The sequence below is a fragment of the Pundamilia nyererei genome, unplaced genomic scaffold, assembly GCF_000239375.1.
Source record: "Pundamilia nyererei isolate P.nyererei 1_Seehausen unplaced genomic scaffold, PunNye1.0 scaffold00067, whole genome shotgun sequence".
NCBI lineage: Eukaryota > Metazoa > Chordata > Actinopteri > Cichliformes > Cichlidae > Pundamilia > Pundamilia nyererei.
Genome location: NW_005187468.1, coordinates 1534566 through 1549458, shown reverse-complemented (window position 1 = coordinate 1549458; position 14893 = coordinate 1534566). Strand labels below are relative to the sequence as shown.

At 40.0% G+C, this 14893-nt stretch overlaps 1 protein-coding gene across 2 annotated transcripts; it reads left to right on the top strand.

Moving 5' to 3' along the window:
- The first annotated feature begins 228 nt into the window (after nt 1-228).
- eva1ba (eva-1 homolog Ba (C. elegans)) lies at nt 229-12323 on the top strand. 2 transcript variants are annotated; one of them, XM_005736102.2, is made up of 5 exons: nt 229-486; nt 597-674; nt 9615-9768; nt 10893-10985; nt 11078-12323. In XM_005736102.2, exons 4-5 carry the CDS (start codon nt 10919-10921, stop codon nt 11503-11505), a joined length of 495 nt encoding a protein of 164 aa, XP_005736159.1. In that variant the 5' UTR covers nt 229-486; nt 597-674; nt 9615-9768; nt 10893-10918; the 3' UTR covers nt 11506-12323. The 2 variants fall into 2 exon arrangements, with proteins under 2 accessions (XP_005736159.1, XP_005736160.1); XM_005736103.2 differs by lacking the exon at nt 597-674.
- The last annotated feature ends 2570 nt before the right edge of the window (nt 12324-14893 follow it).

Genomic DNA, 14893 nt, shown 5'->3' with positions numbered 1-14893 from the left:
TTGCGCTAATATTCCTGGAGTTGCGTTTTGCCTGTTTTCTCAACAACAGAGGGAACCCCCGCTCTCCAGTGCTCCTACACACCCTCACCACACTACACACACCACAGCTTTCCTCCCTCCCCTCTTCTTGGAGCTTGCCCTTTTTTGGCTGTTCCTCTTTCTTTCTTTTTTTCATCTGAAAGAGGGATAGTGTGACAGCTTTTCCTGCTTGTAGATTGGAACCGGGAGAGAGAGAACTCTGTTACTCGCTCCGTCTCCAACTTTCAGAGGAAGTTACCACCTCTTCCCCAGACCCTGTACACATACTCAGGCAAACACACGCTCCCTTCAGGACTTGACCACAGCAGCAACAGAGCAACAGTCAAGGCTGCTTTTAATGCCGTGCTCTTTTTTTCTTTTCTCTAATTCAAAATTTGGAGGGAAGGAAGATTAAGATTTGCAGTTTGCTTTCTGCGAGGACTGAACAGCTTCTCTCAAGAGTGACGGGTGAGTTTAACATTCATATCATAGAAACTCCTGTGAATCACGAACACTATTTTTTTTTTAAATTAACTCTTTCCTGTATTAGAGAGAGCCTGAGATTTAATTTGTTTTAGTTTAGAGAGATGCTTGGTCTTGGGAAAACCTTCCTGTGCTACAAAGTCTGATATCTGGTCTTCATCACAGCGAGTCTGGTAAGTTTTTACAAGAAAAAGCAGCTTATCTGCAGTTGTTTCTGTTTTGATTAACTGTGTTCAAAGGTTTAGAGAAGCTTGAGTGAAGTGACTGAGTTTTAGTAACAGCAGTGTGAATACATTCTTCAAACCTTTTAAGCACCTGGCATCTTTTTTTACATAAAAACACGTTGTTCTACTACAATCTACTGTCTCGAACTAAGCTGGATCCTCATCTGCCGTGTCAGTGCATCAGAGCTGAGTTAAAGTGTTTTTAGCTTGTAACAGATCTAAGAAGAGCTGATGCAGCACCAGTTGAGACAGGACAGAAGAGCTGGATTTCCTGTGCCTCTGCACATCATTTCTAAACTTAAAGCCACTAGATAGTTGTCTAATAAAAGGTTCAATATAAGCAAACATCCTGTTGCTGTTTTGTTGTGTTTTTAAGGCCACAAAAGAGCAGATTCTTACAGTAAAATAAGAGAGGTGAGAGAATTTTAAAAGCAGGGCACACATGGTGCGTATGGCTCTATTCATCTGTCAGTTTTTCTTTTCCTTTTTTTTTTTTTTGCATAAGCACTAAGAGAAGATCATGGTCAACAGCAGCTGACCATATGCCTCATTTCCATTAGTTCTAGCTTTCTGCTGGATGATTGTGGTTAGCACCTCTTATCAGAGAGAAGAGCGCTGATGGGTGGAGGCTGGAGCTGCTCTCCAGTGTCTTTTTATTCACACTATCTGAGTGGACTGCTTGCACTGTAGCCTCCCACATTCAATCAGATAATCTCCCATAGGAAGAGCATGTAACAGGGTTAAATGACCCCTTGGAGCCTGATTATCAAGACTTGACTTCTGCATGACCTCTCCAAGCTATTCATACTAGCAGACTTTTCTTTTTCCAAAACCCAGTTGACTCACTTGTCAGTTGGCCTGTCTTATCTGTCCTGAGGATGGTTTGTAACTCTCTCCATTTACTCAGAGGTGAAAGGTCAGATTCTGACTTGATTTGCTTGTCTAAAGTCCCATGGTACCAATCTGTTTGCAGAAAGTTTCAATCCACACAAAGCCAGGATAAGTCAAAAGAACTTAGCCCAATGGATAGCATTCATAAACAAACCCAGTGCAAGAGAAGGGCTAATATAGGCAGCTAGATATATTATCGTTACTCTTTGTAATTTATGTTTACACATGAACAAATAGCCTGTAATGATGTAATGCTATTGAAGCCCTGCAGAGGTATAGTGTGTACATACATTTGGCTGATTTAGCAGGACTCAAAATTGGGCAACAGTGCTGTTTTATCAAATGTGAACAATGCATTGTTATCACAAAAGCATCCCAGTAAACATTCTCAAAGTCCCATGTGTAGACCACCGCATCAAACTTCATGTTTCCAGTTCTTGGCTTTGGGAGAGAACAATTATACTAAAAATTGAAGTAAGAGCAATGAGGTAATTTTCCATCAGTGCATGAATTAAGCGAATTAGATCTTAATGCATATGCATTTAGTGTGCCTCTTATGTCCCTTGGACATAACTTGGACAGATGGAAAAATGCTGAATCAGGAGTTCACTGTTGGTTGCTCAGTATTGCAAATTGTCCCAAACAAAAGTTACAAAAGATGGGAATGTCAAAGAAAGGAGTATTTTCAGCTTGTTCCAACTTAAACATGCCATGCAATGGAAATACGTTAGTTGTCTTGTGCATCACTTTTTAATTTCACATTGATTGTCGCTGACATCTTTTTAGGTGAGTTGGGTTTAAAGTTAAACTTGCAGTGGTTTGTTTCATATCTGGATGTACAGCGTATGTTTGTCCTAAGGTCAGAGTGCCTTTGATAACCACTGCATGGGGAAAAAAATGCTTTGCCAAAAAATGGTTTATTTACAGTGAAGATGCTGTGATAATTGTTTCATGGGGCATATTTAGGCTAGGATATGAAGTCATGCAGGATCAGATGATCATCAGCAGATCTCTCTGAACAACACCCAGCCCCAAAACAAAGTGCTCCATTTAAACAGCAGGCCTTCTCCTTTTAACTGTTAGTGCTGGTGGTTTTATTATAGCCGCTAACTGTTGTTACCAGGGTTGAAAATGTGGGAAAAATGGTGAGTGTTTATCACTCGTCTAGTTTTTCATCAGGTAAAAACACAGCTCCAAAACCATGTCATTCATCAAGCAGCAGCTGGTTTCACCTTAACGCCCTTTTAACACACTCATATATGTATACAGATTTAATTACTGCACTTTTAACAGCGGTTTTGTTTAACAGTTATATGGCCTTGGTCAAAAGGTGATAGCTAACACATAAAAAATATATATATTTTAGGTCACTGACAAATATGAGTTTGATAAATGAGGTGTCTCCAAAACTATGTTTAGCAAAGCTTCGACTAGCCGGTGATGCCTTCCAGGACTCAGGGCTTATTGTCTTCTAGCGGGAGCCCCACTGGCCTAGACAGTCTGGTCTTTAGATTTCAGTGGATGTTTGACATGTTAAGTCCAGTGGGTTTACCTAAGCTTACACTCCTATCTTGGATACATGTATGCTGAGACATATTTGCAGCTGGACACACACATACTGGAAGAAGAGGGGCATGCAGGAAAAGACACACGTTGAAAAAATGTGCTTGAGCATGCATAAATGTGTGGTGGGCATATTTTTGCTTAGGCTGCAATATTTAGTACATTTGCTGTTTGAAACAATGACAAGAGCTGAATGAATGTTATTTAGGCCCAAACTCAAGGCATTATTCCGCAGATATAACAATCAACAATAACTTGGCTATTATGTTAAGTAATATTTGCACCCTACAAGAACACATAAAATTAGCTCAAGTGACAACAAAAGCACTGTCAGCAAAAGCCATGTCACATTTTTATTTTTGTCTTGCTGTAAATATACCCAGAAAATTGAACGGATTAGTTTTAGAGCACCATGCCATCTTATAAACTATCATTTTTAAGCTATGCTATGATCTGTGCTCTAAGCACCTCCTCACATCTCTATTGTAAAAATATGACACTATCATGATCTAAGAGTTAACCATAACAGATGACAGTGCTGTTTTTCTAATTGCTACTGGTTACTAAACGAAGTCAGTAGGAGCCACTACCTCAACAGCCCCTAAAATGGTCATACAAGCAGCCTTCACTTTCACTACACAAACTCAGTCCTGCCAGAGCAACACTTCGAAACTCCCCAAATCTACTGGAACTGCAACATATTTGTGGATAGCCTACAGCGAGCTGTATGGGCCCAATCATGGAAAGGGCAAACACGTGTTTTGTGTCACAGAGTAATCCGTAGGGTCCATGTAATTGATACAGTATGTGGTGCTGGCTTGCTTGCTGGATGACGGCCAAGATCAATGAAAACGATGAGATCATGTCTCTATTTTTGGAGATTTCAATTTGTGCTGATCTAAAGCCCAAAGTAATTTAGGGAATTGTAGAGGAACGCTCAAATGAATCGATCTAAACATCCAGGAATTACTCAAACAACCTATAAGAAAAAACTGTACACACACAAATATATAAATAAACCTTTTCAGCACAACACACAATGGCTGTCATAAATTGGATTCCCTACTGCCATCAGCTATTTGACTTATACCTTGATGACGTCAGTATTAAGAAGGAGCATGGGAAATCTCTCCCTGATTTACATAGCAAAGCATTCTCTCTCTCCCTCATATCAGGAACACATCTGGGTGCTATTAACCACTTGCTCTAACCCCAAGCTCAGTCCTGCATCTCTATTACCCTCCCATTACCTGCCATAACCCACAAAACATATTCTCCACAGGGCGAGCAGTACACTGAGGTTCACTTCTTCATGACATGAAGATGGAAAGGAATTAATCAGGGCAAGAGATGCTTTGCCCTGAGTCTAGCTGCCATCACGTTGGACAGTGAATTCCTAACCTAACTGTTGTTGAAAGCTAAATATCTGTTGTAAAATAATTGGCTGACAATACTGCCGGGAGTTTGTGTTCACTCCTGGAAAAGGGTTTGTCCTTGAAAGAAAAGCTGTTGTTCATTAGGCTTATGTAAAATACAGTACCCAGTGCCCAGAGCCATCAACGCATAAAAACCAAAGGTCTTTTTCAGCATCGTATCCAACACTAAAAGATATTCAAGACATTCAAGACTCTCTAAGAGTCTCAAGAGGAAACTTAATAAAAGCTGGGCATGTCCTGACTTTTAAATTTGCTATGCTGTTTGTCTTTGCAGCTGGCTGTAGCTAGGGTGAGTAGTTCAGAATGGGGTCAAATATGATTGAAATTCTGTTTGTTTTTACCAACCGTGAATGTTACATGGGTAATTTTTTTCTCGATGATTTAATCATGTTCTGTCAAACTACTGGGAGTGGTTGGGTTCTTGTAGTAGTTCTTGAAAACTGAAAGTCTTCATGTTCATATTGGCAAAACAATCTTCAGTCATCAGCAGACAAAGCTTTCACTGTGCTCATCAAACTTTTCTTGAGCTGAGGCTGGAAATAAATGCTGACCTTGGAAACTTGAGGTAATGAGACAACCTGCACTCGAGGACCTCTCATTCGCTTTGGACGATGCTCATAGTCTTCACCTGCAAATGTGGTTTGAAGCCCCACAGGCACTTAAATTCATGGGAAGTTTGAAATCCTGCTGGTCTGTGATAACAGCGAAAACTTCATCTGCTTTTGTAATCAGTGTGATTCTAAATGGACAAAAGAGCCAGGACAAGACAGCAGGTATACTTTATATTTTCAACTCTCATTTCCACTGTCAGCCCCAAAAGCTTTTTTTTATCTTATTTGCATGTTAAAGCTCTTCCTAAAACACATCTTTTTCTGAGAAGTTACGTTAACCACTCTCTGTTTAAATAAATGGTGGAAAGAAACATAACATTAATTTAAAAAAATACTTGATTTAGTTATTAACTGTTTGATCATTTTTCTAACCGTTTGGCTTTTAAGAAGCATTTTAAGAGCAGTGGTTCAGATCTGCTGGCCAGCTACACCCCTCTGTGTGGAGTGCACCTTCCCTCAGTATTCCAGCTTCCTTCTACAGTTCAAAGACAAGCTTGTTAAGTTAACTGGTTATACTAAATTGGTGTGACTGTGAGCATTACTGATTGTCCGTCTTTGGATGTTAGCCCCGTGATAGTTTGGCAGTTTGTACCTTGTCGCTTGCCCCATGACAGCTAGGCTAGGTTCCAGCCCTCCCACAACCCTCAGCTGGATTAATGGTTAAAGAATACCATATCTCTGTCCTTTCAATATTTTTCTAAAAGTTATCTAGCATAAAAATTTGGCTTTACTTGATTGTTTTTTGCTGATAAATACTACGCCTGATCAAACACTCTCAAACTCTCCAACCTGTGTCTGCTCATGTTCAGCCTGGGTTTCTGCATCTTTCCTGATGTTACCCTTATGAATTTTTTGTTTCCAAATGGAACAACCTTCCTGTCAAGCTTTCACAACGGGGTAGCAGAACTGACAGAAATCATAGCTTGAAATCCAAGATGTTGGTGTCAAGAGTAACTTGGAAGAAATGTACTCTTACTTTCTCCAGAAATGCAGCCCTGTGCAACCCTCCGCCGTCTGAAGAAAACTTACAGGCACTTCCAGAAGAAATTACCCTTCACCCTGTGGACATCCATGAATGCTTTCACAGACACAGTTGACAGAGATCTTGGTTTGGACAATGTTTCTATTTACCAAGTGGAAAGTAATCTACTGCACTTCTGCTGTTTTGCGGAGAACTTGAAATTCCATTATGTTTGAGTGCTTGGAGACGGTTCGCTGGCTTGATTACAGGTGTCTGATAAATGGTGTGCACATACATCCAGCAGATATTTTTGTGATACAGTTTCACATTCTTTGGCATGTGAGCCAAAACGAAGCTATGATTCAGTAAATCTTTTTTTTTCTTTTTACAGGAACTTGCACAGTTTCAGAATGAGATCTGAAAGCTGGAAATAATACGTTTGTTTGATGTTGTGAATCATTTAGAGGTTTTTTTTTTCTATCGGCAGCTACAGAATAAGAGCATAATTAAGACCAAAAAAAGATGCTATAAATCCTAACAGCAGCTTTTGTGATCTTGGCTACTAGAGAGAGTCTGTGTGTGCATGTAGATCTGGGCATTTTCATTTTGTGAAGTTTCATCCCAGGCAAACCACAGACACACTGTCTGTTGTGCTAGGAATCATTGCAGCTGCAAAGAAATTGGAGGTATTAAAAATATTTATTTTCTTCTGTGGTTCAGTGTGTGTGTCATTACAATGCGGAAATAACACAGACAGGCTTCCTTGTGTAATCTGACCTTTTCATGTTCTGTGTATAAATCAAATGTGGCTTGACTCCTCGCGTAAATTCCACTGAAGAGTTACAACTTTGACTTTTTCATTGTGGAAAAGGAGCAATATGGTTGGATGGTTTATGAAACTACTGTAACTGGTGAACTATCCAAGGGGGAAAGTGCGTCTATTCTGTGACAGACCTTTGCCTTGGAAAGCTGCCCATCTAAGGAACCACCTGATAAACTGCTCAGCTGACATCTGTGTACAGTAAACAGCCCAGTCTATTCTGTCTCAACCTACTTATCTAAGACAATGAAGCAGAGGAAAGGCTTTGCCCTGGATGTTGCCTCTGTGGAAAGGGATAAACCTTGTGGGAAGGAAGAGCAGTTGTGGTTATCACCACAACAGCAAAAATATCACACTGCATAACATTTTGTAGCTGGTCCTCCACTCAGCTATTTCTTCTAAACCAAAGCAAACAATGCCGGGTCAAAAATAGCGCCTGACCTCTTCTCAGGCCACAACGTCACGATGTGTTTATCTTGGCTTCTGCAGTGATCTGACACAAACAGCTCACTGCTGAGTGACACACACACACATGCACAGAGATGAATGGTAATTTAGTTGATGCCCTTTCCATTTGTTACTGGAATAATAGCTGTTTTGATATAACAGGACATAAAATATAGACTGTGTGTTTCGCACAGAAAAAAAAGAAAATAATGTCAGGATGATGATTTGAGTGACTATTTAATATTCAGAGACATGAAGAAGACCTCAGACGGGGTGAGCCTAAGTCTTTGACCTGAGGGTATGAGACCCTCAGAAATTCTGCCTTTTTTGGACCTTAACAGGGCCAAAAAAGGTAGAATTTCAAAAGAAATGCCTCTTTCTGCACCTCGAACCAGATGAGTAGGGTCACAATATTTTCCAGACAGTTAAAAATTTAATAACTGTTTAAGTAAAACATGATGGAAAGAAATGATACATCAAGTCCCCAAAGCATGACTGTTTTCTTATAATGAAGGTCTCCTTTTTAAAGCTTTCGGGTTGTGCAAAACCTGCAAAAGAAAAACAGATTGGGTCACTTTGAGAACATGACTGAGAACTGAGTCATGATACAGTGCATGCTGCTGCAGAGGAGCAGGTCTGTTAATAATTTCCTTGTTTGACTAAAACAAACACACAACAAAACAACAAGCCAGGATAATTAGTGTTTAAATAGGTTTTAAACAGCTCTCCAGTTATCATTAGCCACCAGTAACAGATGCCAAGATCCTAAAGCTCAGTTTTGCTGCATAGCGGTGTGAGTAGAGGTCAGTTAATGTTCTGTAGGTACCCAATCATTAGCTTTGACCTTGGCTTAAAAAGACTGTAGTCATCCGAGCCGTTTACTTTATTACCCCTGGGACAAAAACAAAATATTTCATTTAAAGTCTGTGCTTTTCTGCTCGGCTTGGATAATGATGATAGATTCCATTATGTGGATTCTATCATCCAGTGGGATTCGCCTCAGCAGGAGATCGGAAATGAATCTGCTCATTATTTGTTTATCTACTTTTTATAAAGAGAGGAAGTTTGTTTGGAAGACAGTGCACGGGTCTATCACTGCATCGTGGAGCAGCTGCCTCCTGTACGGCTCAAGGTGGTCAGCCTGGAAAGCATGCTCCCACAGCGGCCGCTCTGTCACTTGCCCCCCCCCCCCCCCCCCCCAAGTGCTGTTTCAGTTAGGCACTGTGTAGAGTGCATAGGATCTGCCAAGAGTCAGCAAGATCAAAATCTGCCCTGGAAAGCTCAGAGGCTCTGCTAAACCAACTGCTGCTGGCAGAGGATCTTTTTTCCTAAACAGGGGTGCAAGTCAAAAAACTCCACAGCTCAGCATTTTCACAGCACTCAGCTCTGCACCTGGCATGTAAACCGCAAAACCCCCAGGATGTTATAGGGCTTTTAGTAAGTATAGAAAATTGATTGTTATTGTTCAAGGTGCTAGAAACAAAAAGAAAAATCTCAAGTTCGTGTCACTTGTTCAAAGTTCAAAATGTTCTGTTTTGTCATCCTTGCACAATGCTGCAATGAGAGAGCAGCATTACAGGTCCCTGTGGCTGGAGAGTGGAAACACCTCACTTGTATTTTACTATTGATGACAGCTTTACATCTAATAGGTGTTTTTTCCCTACAGAGCCAGAAGGGGACCCTATGTTTTTGGGGATTTTTTAGCTGTCAGTACTCATTTTGCTAGTATCTTTGTAATTGGATCTGATGTTGTTCCCAGCTTTCTATGCATAAAAGTCTAAATGTGGAGTATCTTCAAGTCATAGAACAAAGTCCCACTAAGTTCATATCACAAAATAATTTAGTTCCCAAGATCTAATCAAATGTATTTAAAGACATCAAAAAAAATTTTACTTTTTCTTTTAGCAAAAAATAAATAAATAAAGTTACTTTTCATGTTGCTTTTATGACACTAATATGCACAACTTGGCCATACCTGTGTTTTTTTTTTCTGTGTTGGAACAACTTAAGCACTAAAAAATGCAAAAAGTCTGCCTCTGGTGTCCTGCTGGACCACGTAACCTGCAATAGGTCTGTCTTTGTTTGCATTGCAGACGCCTCACTGAGTTTGGCTCTAACATAGCTTGACATGTCTGTGTGTGTATTTGCTCTTTTTTTCAGGGTGGCCAAATCAACTATTTAGCCTGAAGACCAAAGATCACAAGCCGTGATCCAACAGCAGAGAGAAAAGAGGAGCGTGATAATTTTGCATCTGTTCTCCAACTTCTCAGAACAATATGAACTGGAACTGAAGCTCCACAGTTTCATTTTTGTGGTAAGTTTTCTACTTTATCTGCACTCCCCTTTCTGTTTACTTCTACTTTTACAAGAGAATGTTTGCTGTGTTTTAAAGTTCATTAGTGGGCCATATTACATATGGTTTACACATGTGTGGTTTCATGCTTGAATTTTACTAAAAGTTCCATCAACAAGTAAGCACACATGCTAAATAAATTATTGAGGTAGTCACATCATGATAGAGATCAGACATTGAGATTATCACTGGGTGCAATTTAGAGGTAAATGGAAACATAAACATGTGGTTTGTGCAATATGAACGAGTCCATATGATCTCTATAGGCACAGTGACATGTGGTTTAACTTAGAGAAGAGCGCACACAGGTTAGAGTGAGATGGTTGCAGCGCTCGTCATCATATCTCGTGAACAGAATGGTTTTTTTTCCACAGTCAGCCACAACACAAAGCACATGCTAAAGAGGGATGGTGCTAACGTGTGTATGTGTGTTATTCTGAACTGGTCTTTTTTCTGTTGTCACCAGCACTCTTTTATGTAACTTGGTGCAGCTCTATGATGCCATCCTTGGGTAGTGACAGAAGTTATGGCTGCACATAGCAGCGGAAGAAGCACAACAAAGTTCATTTGACTGACAGGATATGGGAGGATAAGGCAGCTTAAATGTCAAGGAAACAATGGCTAAACATTAGAAAAATGTCAACCGTGCACTGGCTGCTTCCTCTGAGCTTTACAAATCGATCTGACAGTCCCTTCTGACACGAAGGAGCCCGTTGTGGCTACTTGGGAAATTGACTCTTGACCTCATTTATATAGGGTTGTCATGGTTCAGAGAGAATGGCTGAGGCAAAGTGCCATGTGCCAAATGCATTATGATGATCCCACATCAAGCTAGTAGTTAATAGTGACACAAAGGGGCTTTTGTTGGGGACTCGAAGGCCTCATCCCACCCACCAGGCATATGAAGAATGTTGTGGTCAGTGGGTTTGACATCCCGGCGCTGCACAGAATATAAACCTGGAGGAAAAGAAGTCTGGCAGATATTTCAAAAGCGACTTTAAGCACCTGGAAGAGAACTGATTGATTAAGTGTCTTGTATCTTATAGCAGTCAGATTAAATATTGTGTGTCAAATGTCTGCTACAGGTGTAAAAGAAGAAAACCGAGTCACCATGGATGTGAAGAAAAAGGAAATGGACCTCCTAAGTAACAGCATTGCTGCCTATGCACACATCAAAGGTAAGCCACAGTGTGAATTTGCCTCTCATTTTTTAACAACATTTAAATCTATCTAAAGTATCTAATGCAGTTTGTTTTTGTCCCTTCTTTAGCAAATCCAGAGAGTTTTGGCCTTTACTTTGTGCTTGGAGTGTGTTTTGGCTTGATACTCACACTCTGCCTACTGGTGATTCGGATCTCCTGCAAGCCACGCACTACCATTACCCCCTCCACTCCTGAGAAAAAAAACTTAAAGGACATCAACGAGGAGGATGAGGACAGTGATGACGATGATGAAGATGAAGAAGTGGACGATGTAGAGGCGACTGTTCCGTTGCCCACCACAGAAATCTCTGTTGGCAATCACACCAGCCAGTCGGATGGGACACTGAGCGTGAATGTGTTTACTTCAGCCGAAGAGCTGGAGCGTGCACAGCGACTGGAGGAGAGGGAACGCATCATCCGAGAGATCTGGAGGAACGGCCAGCCAGATATCCTGGGGACAGGAACGGGAACTATTGGAAGAGTGCATTACTACTAAGAAACATGAGGCTAAGGAAAGTGAGCCCTGAGGAAATGAGACATAGACTTTTGGGTGGGCCTGGTGTCCCTCAAGCCCGAAAGCCTGCGTTAGATACAAAGTGACTGGATATTAGTCATATTTGACATACTTAGCTCTGACAGAGCAGACTGAGATATTGCACTTCTTATGTAGCATTGATAAATCTGACTGATTAACCAAACCAATGGAGGTCTCAAGGACTGAATAATTCATATGGAAGAGATGCGGAGTGAATGTGGGGAATGATGGGACACTTGAAGTAATCAGTCTATTAAACTTGGTGCTTAATTACAGAAATGAAAAGTAGATTTGTGTATGTAATAAATGAAAAATGAAAGTGTCAATAAGTAAAAAAGAACTGTTTGTTTAAACAAAGACTATTTCCACTAACAATTCTCACATTATAGGATAATGAATTTGCAGGATAAATCAAAGCACTTCATGAGCATATATACGTGTATTCAACAACATCAGATACTGAAGTCCAAAGGTATATACTGATCAGCTTCAAAATGAAACTCTATCTAATTGTTGATGTTCTTCCTGCACTGCTAAAACAGCTCTGAAATGTGGAAGAATAAATACCACGTTTGTAAGGCTTGCTGGGATGGGAGGAACAGGTACTGAATTTTAAAATAAAATCCAGACCTCAAAGTTTTTCAGGAAGAACATTAGTATTGCAACATGATATCCAGTGCTATTGATATATTAATGCTGTGGCTGATCGGTGTGTACAAATCTAATATCATATAAATAAAATAAGCAAACATGTCAAAATGTCAGACAAACACAACAAGAATCACTACACCTTTGGGCCATAAATATATTTTCAATAATAATAATAATAAAGATGGAGAAAGATCACTTTTGCCACTTTTATTTCTCAATATCTCCTATGTGACTTAAAAAGTTAAACAAATACAGTGTGAAAATAAAAGAATTTTGTCACAAACGATCTTGTGATGTTTGCTGCTTTTTACAGCCTGTTTTAATCTGATCTGTAAAGGGAGTGACTCAGAAAGAAAGAAAGAAAGAAAGAGCAAAGTATAATTTATAACAGGAGAAAGGTTTCTCACATTTGTGCTTGATGCACATTTGTTCTTGATACAACTATTCAGTTTGGCTCTTGGCCACTTTAACACAGTTTTCTTTCATCCGCTGACATTCGGAAACTACAAAAGCTAATGTTTCCCTCCACAAAGCTAAGTAGCCTGCTAGCTTTTTAGTCTAATACATGCTAACTCTGCTACCTGTTGCTACTGCCTTTGCAGTCGAAGCTGAAGCAGGGTTGGAGTAAGGCTTTTGGTCAGGTTCCATGAACTCTGTGGTCTACACCACAGACCTCTAGTGCTAAGATTTGTCTGACATGTTCAGCGTCTCTGGAACATGAATCTTTTCGACTTATGTGACCTGTTGGTTTTACACGTTTAACTTCAAATTATTCCATATATGTAAGATGGGCATTAGGATGTTGCGTGAACATGCTAGCTTGTTAGTGCAGCACTGAGCTGTTAGGCTGCTCACCTGCATTTTGTTTTGTTTTGTTTTTTTGTTTTTGATTGCTTGTCTGTTTTTTCGGAGCTGCCTGATAATATCTGCTAAAACTGCTTATTTTTTGGTTGATAACCTTTTATATGCTCGTGGCTAATATCTTCTCCTGCAACCCAATCCTAATTTACTTTCTACTACAATGCTAACCTGCTAACCTCTTCTCTTATTCTGTTGACCTCATGGTTGAATTGTCTTTCTTGGTGCTTTTACTGATGATTTTTTTTCGTGCTTTTGATTCAGATTTAGAGAAAAATAATGGCAGTGTTAATGGATGAATTGGTTTTGGATGCCTCCTGCGGTGGAGAGGGTCTCCCATAGCTCCCTCCAAGTCTGGGTCACTGCTGTAAACTTGGATGTAGTTATTAGCCAGTTATTAGTGAAAATGAAATTGAATTTAATCCAACGATGACGCTTGCAACCTTCTGCTGCACTCATTGCCCAGTTTCTCTGGACTAGGTTGTATGTTGAAGGTGTTTTGTTTAGAGCTGACCACAGAGGCCATTAGCATGGCTCATGCACACAAGGTGCTTACTTGGCAGCCTAATTCCATCTGTGGTCTCGTGCAGGGTAATGGCCCCAAACGCTTCACATAATGACTAAAGTCAGACTCTGTTTCTAATGTGGTCTTCAGAGACGTGCTATCATCACTCCCACAGCTCAGCTGCTCTGAATTTCAGAGCTTAGATGTCCAATATCAACTCTGTGTATTAGTGTAATAAATCTGTTCCATGTGAGTTTATAGCTTGGAACAATGTTTGGTTGCCAGTAAAGACTTACAGAACATTGATGAATTGTCCACACTGGTGGTGTGTTTGTGTTGAATATTATCACAAGTCACCCTTCAGCGGTTTGGTGATTTACAATAAATGTTAGCATGAATTCTTGACACATCTGTAAATCCATAGAGAGGGTTAGTATGCACTAAAATACACATCATTGTAAGGCAATAATATTCCTTTTTTTGGGCACCCTGAAGCCGGTCTGGTCCTTGTGCTGCAGGACCAGATAGGGCTCAGGTTTGCCTTCGGGTCTCCGATTTCTGATAGCATCTGCTGTGTTGAGGTCTTGGAAAAGGTTCTCCTGTGGTCAGTGGCTTAGAGAAATTAGTAGCTTTGATTGTGTGCAGTCCTTTTAAAAGTCCAAAAAATATCTTTTACTAGAGTCACGACTAAATATTGTGAACAGTGTCATTTTCATTTTGCCTAGGGCAATTAGATCCAACATATATATATGTGTATTTTTTACATAGGTAAAGTTAAGTCAACATCAACATGATTGAAATCTAGTAACCAAAGCCATAACTGAACTTATTTGACTTCAAAGTTTAAACAATAAGAAAATATATCTGTATGGATACCTCATTAAAGGTGATGTCTTTAATTTATGATTAAACAATGAGGAAAAATATGATAATAGGTTTACAGTTTGGTCTTCGAGAGGGGGAGGTGGTGCTCATAAGCACTGAGCTGCCCTTTACTTGGCTTCTGGAAGCTGGACACTCAGTAGGAAGTGGGCTTCTAGGGAGGACGGGATGTTTAAAGACACTTACTGGAGCTAATGTTACTGCTGTTTCAGGCAATGGCTCAACTAAGGGGCTATAGAGCAGGCATTATGAAATGACGTGCTTTTTAATTGTGCAAAGCTTCACGGTTCTAAAGTAAAAAATAGCTGAGCCGAGAATCAGAATACAATGTTCCTTTTAAGCTTAGATCACAAATCTGTACAAGCTGTACAAATCCAGATTTGTTTCAGCATCTGTCTCGCTTTCTTTGTCAACATCTTTCATTATTTCTAAATTTAACTTGGGAATTTTTTT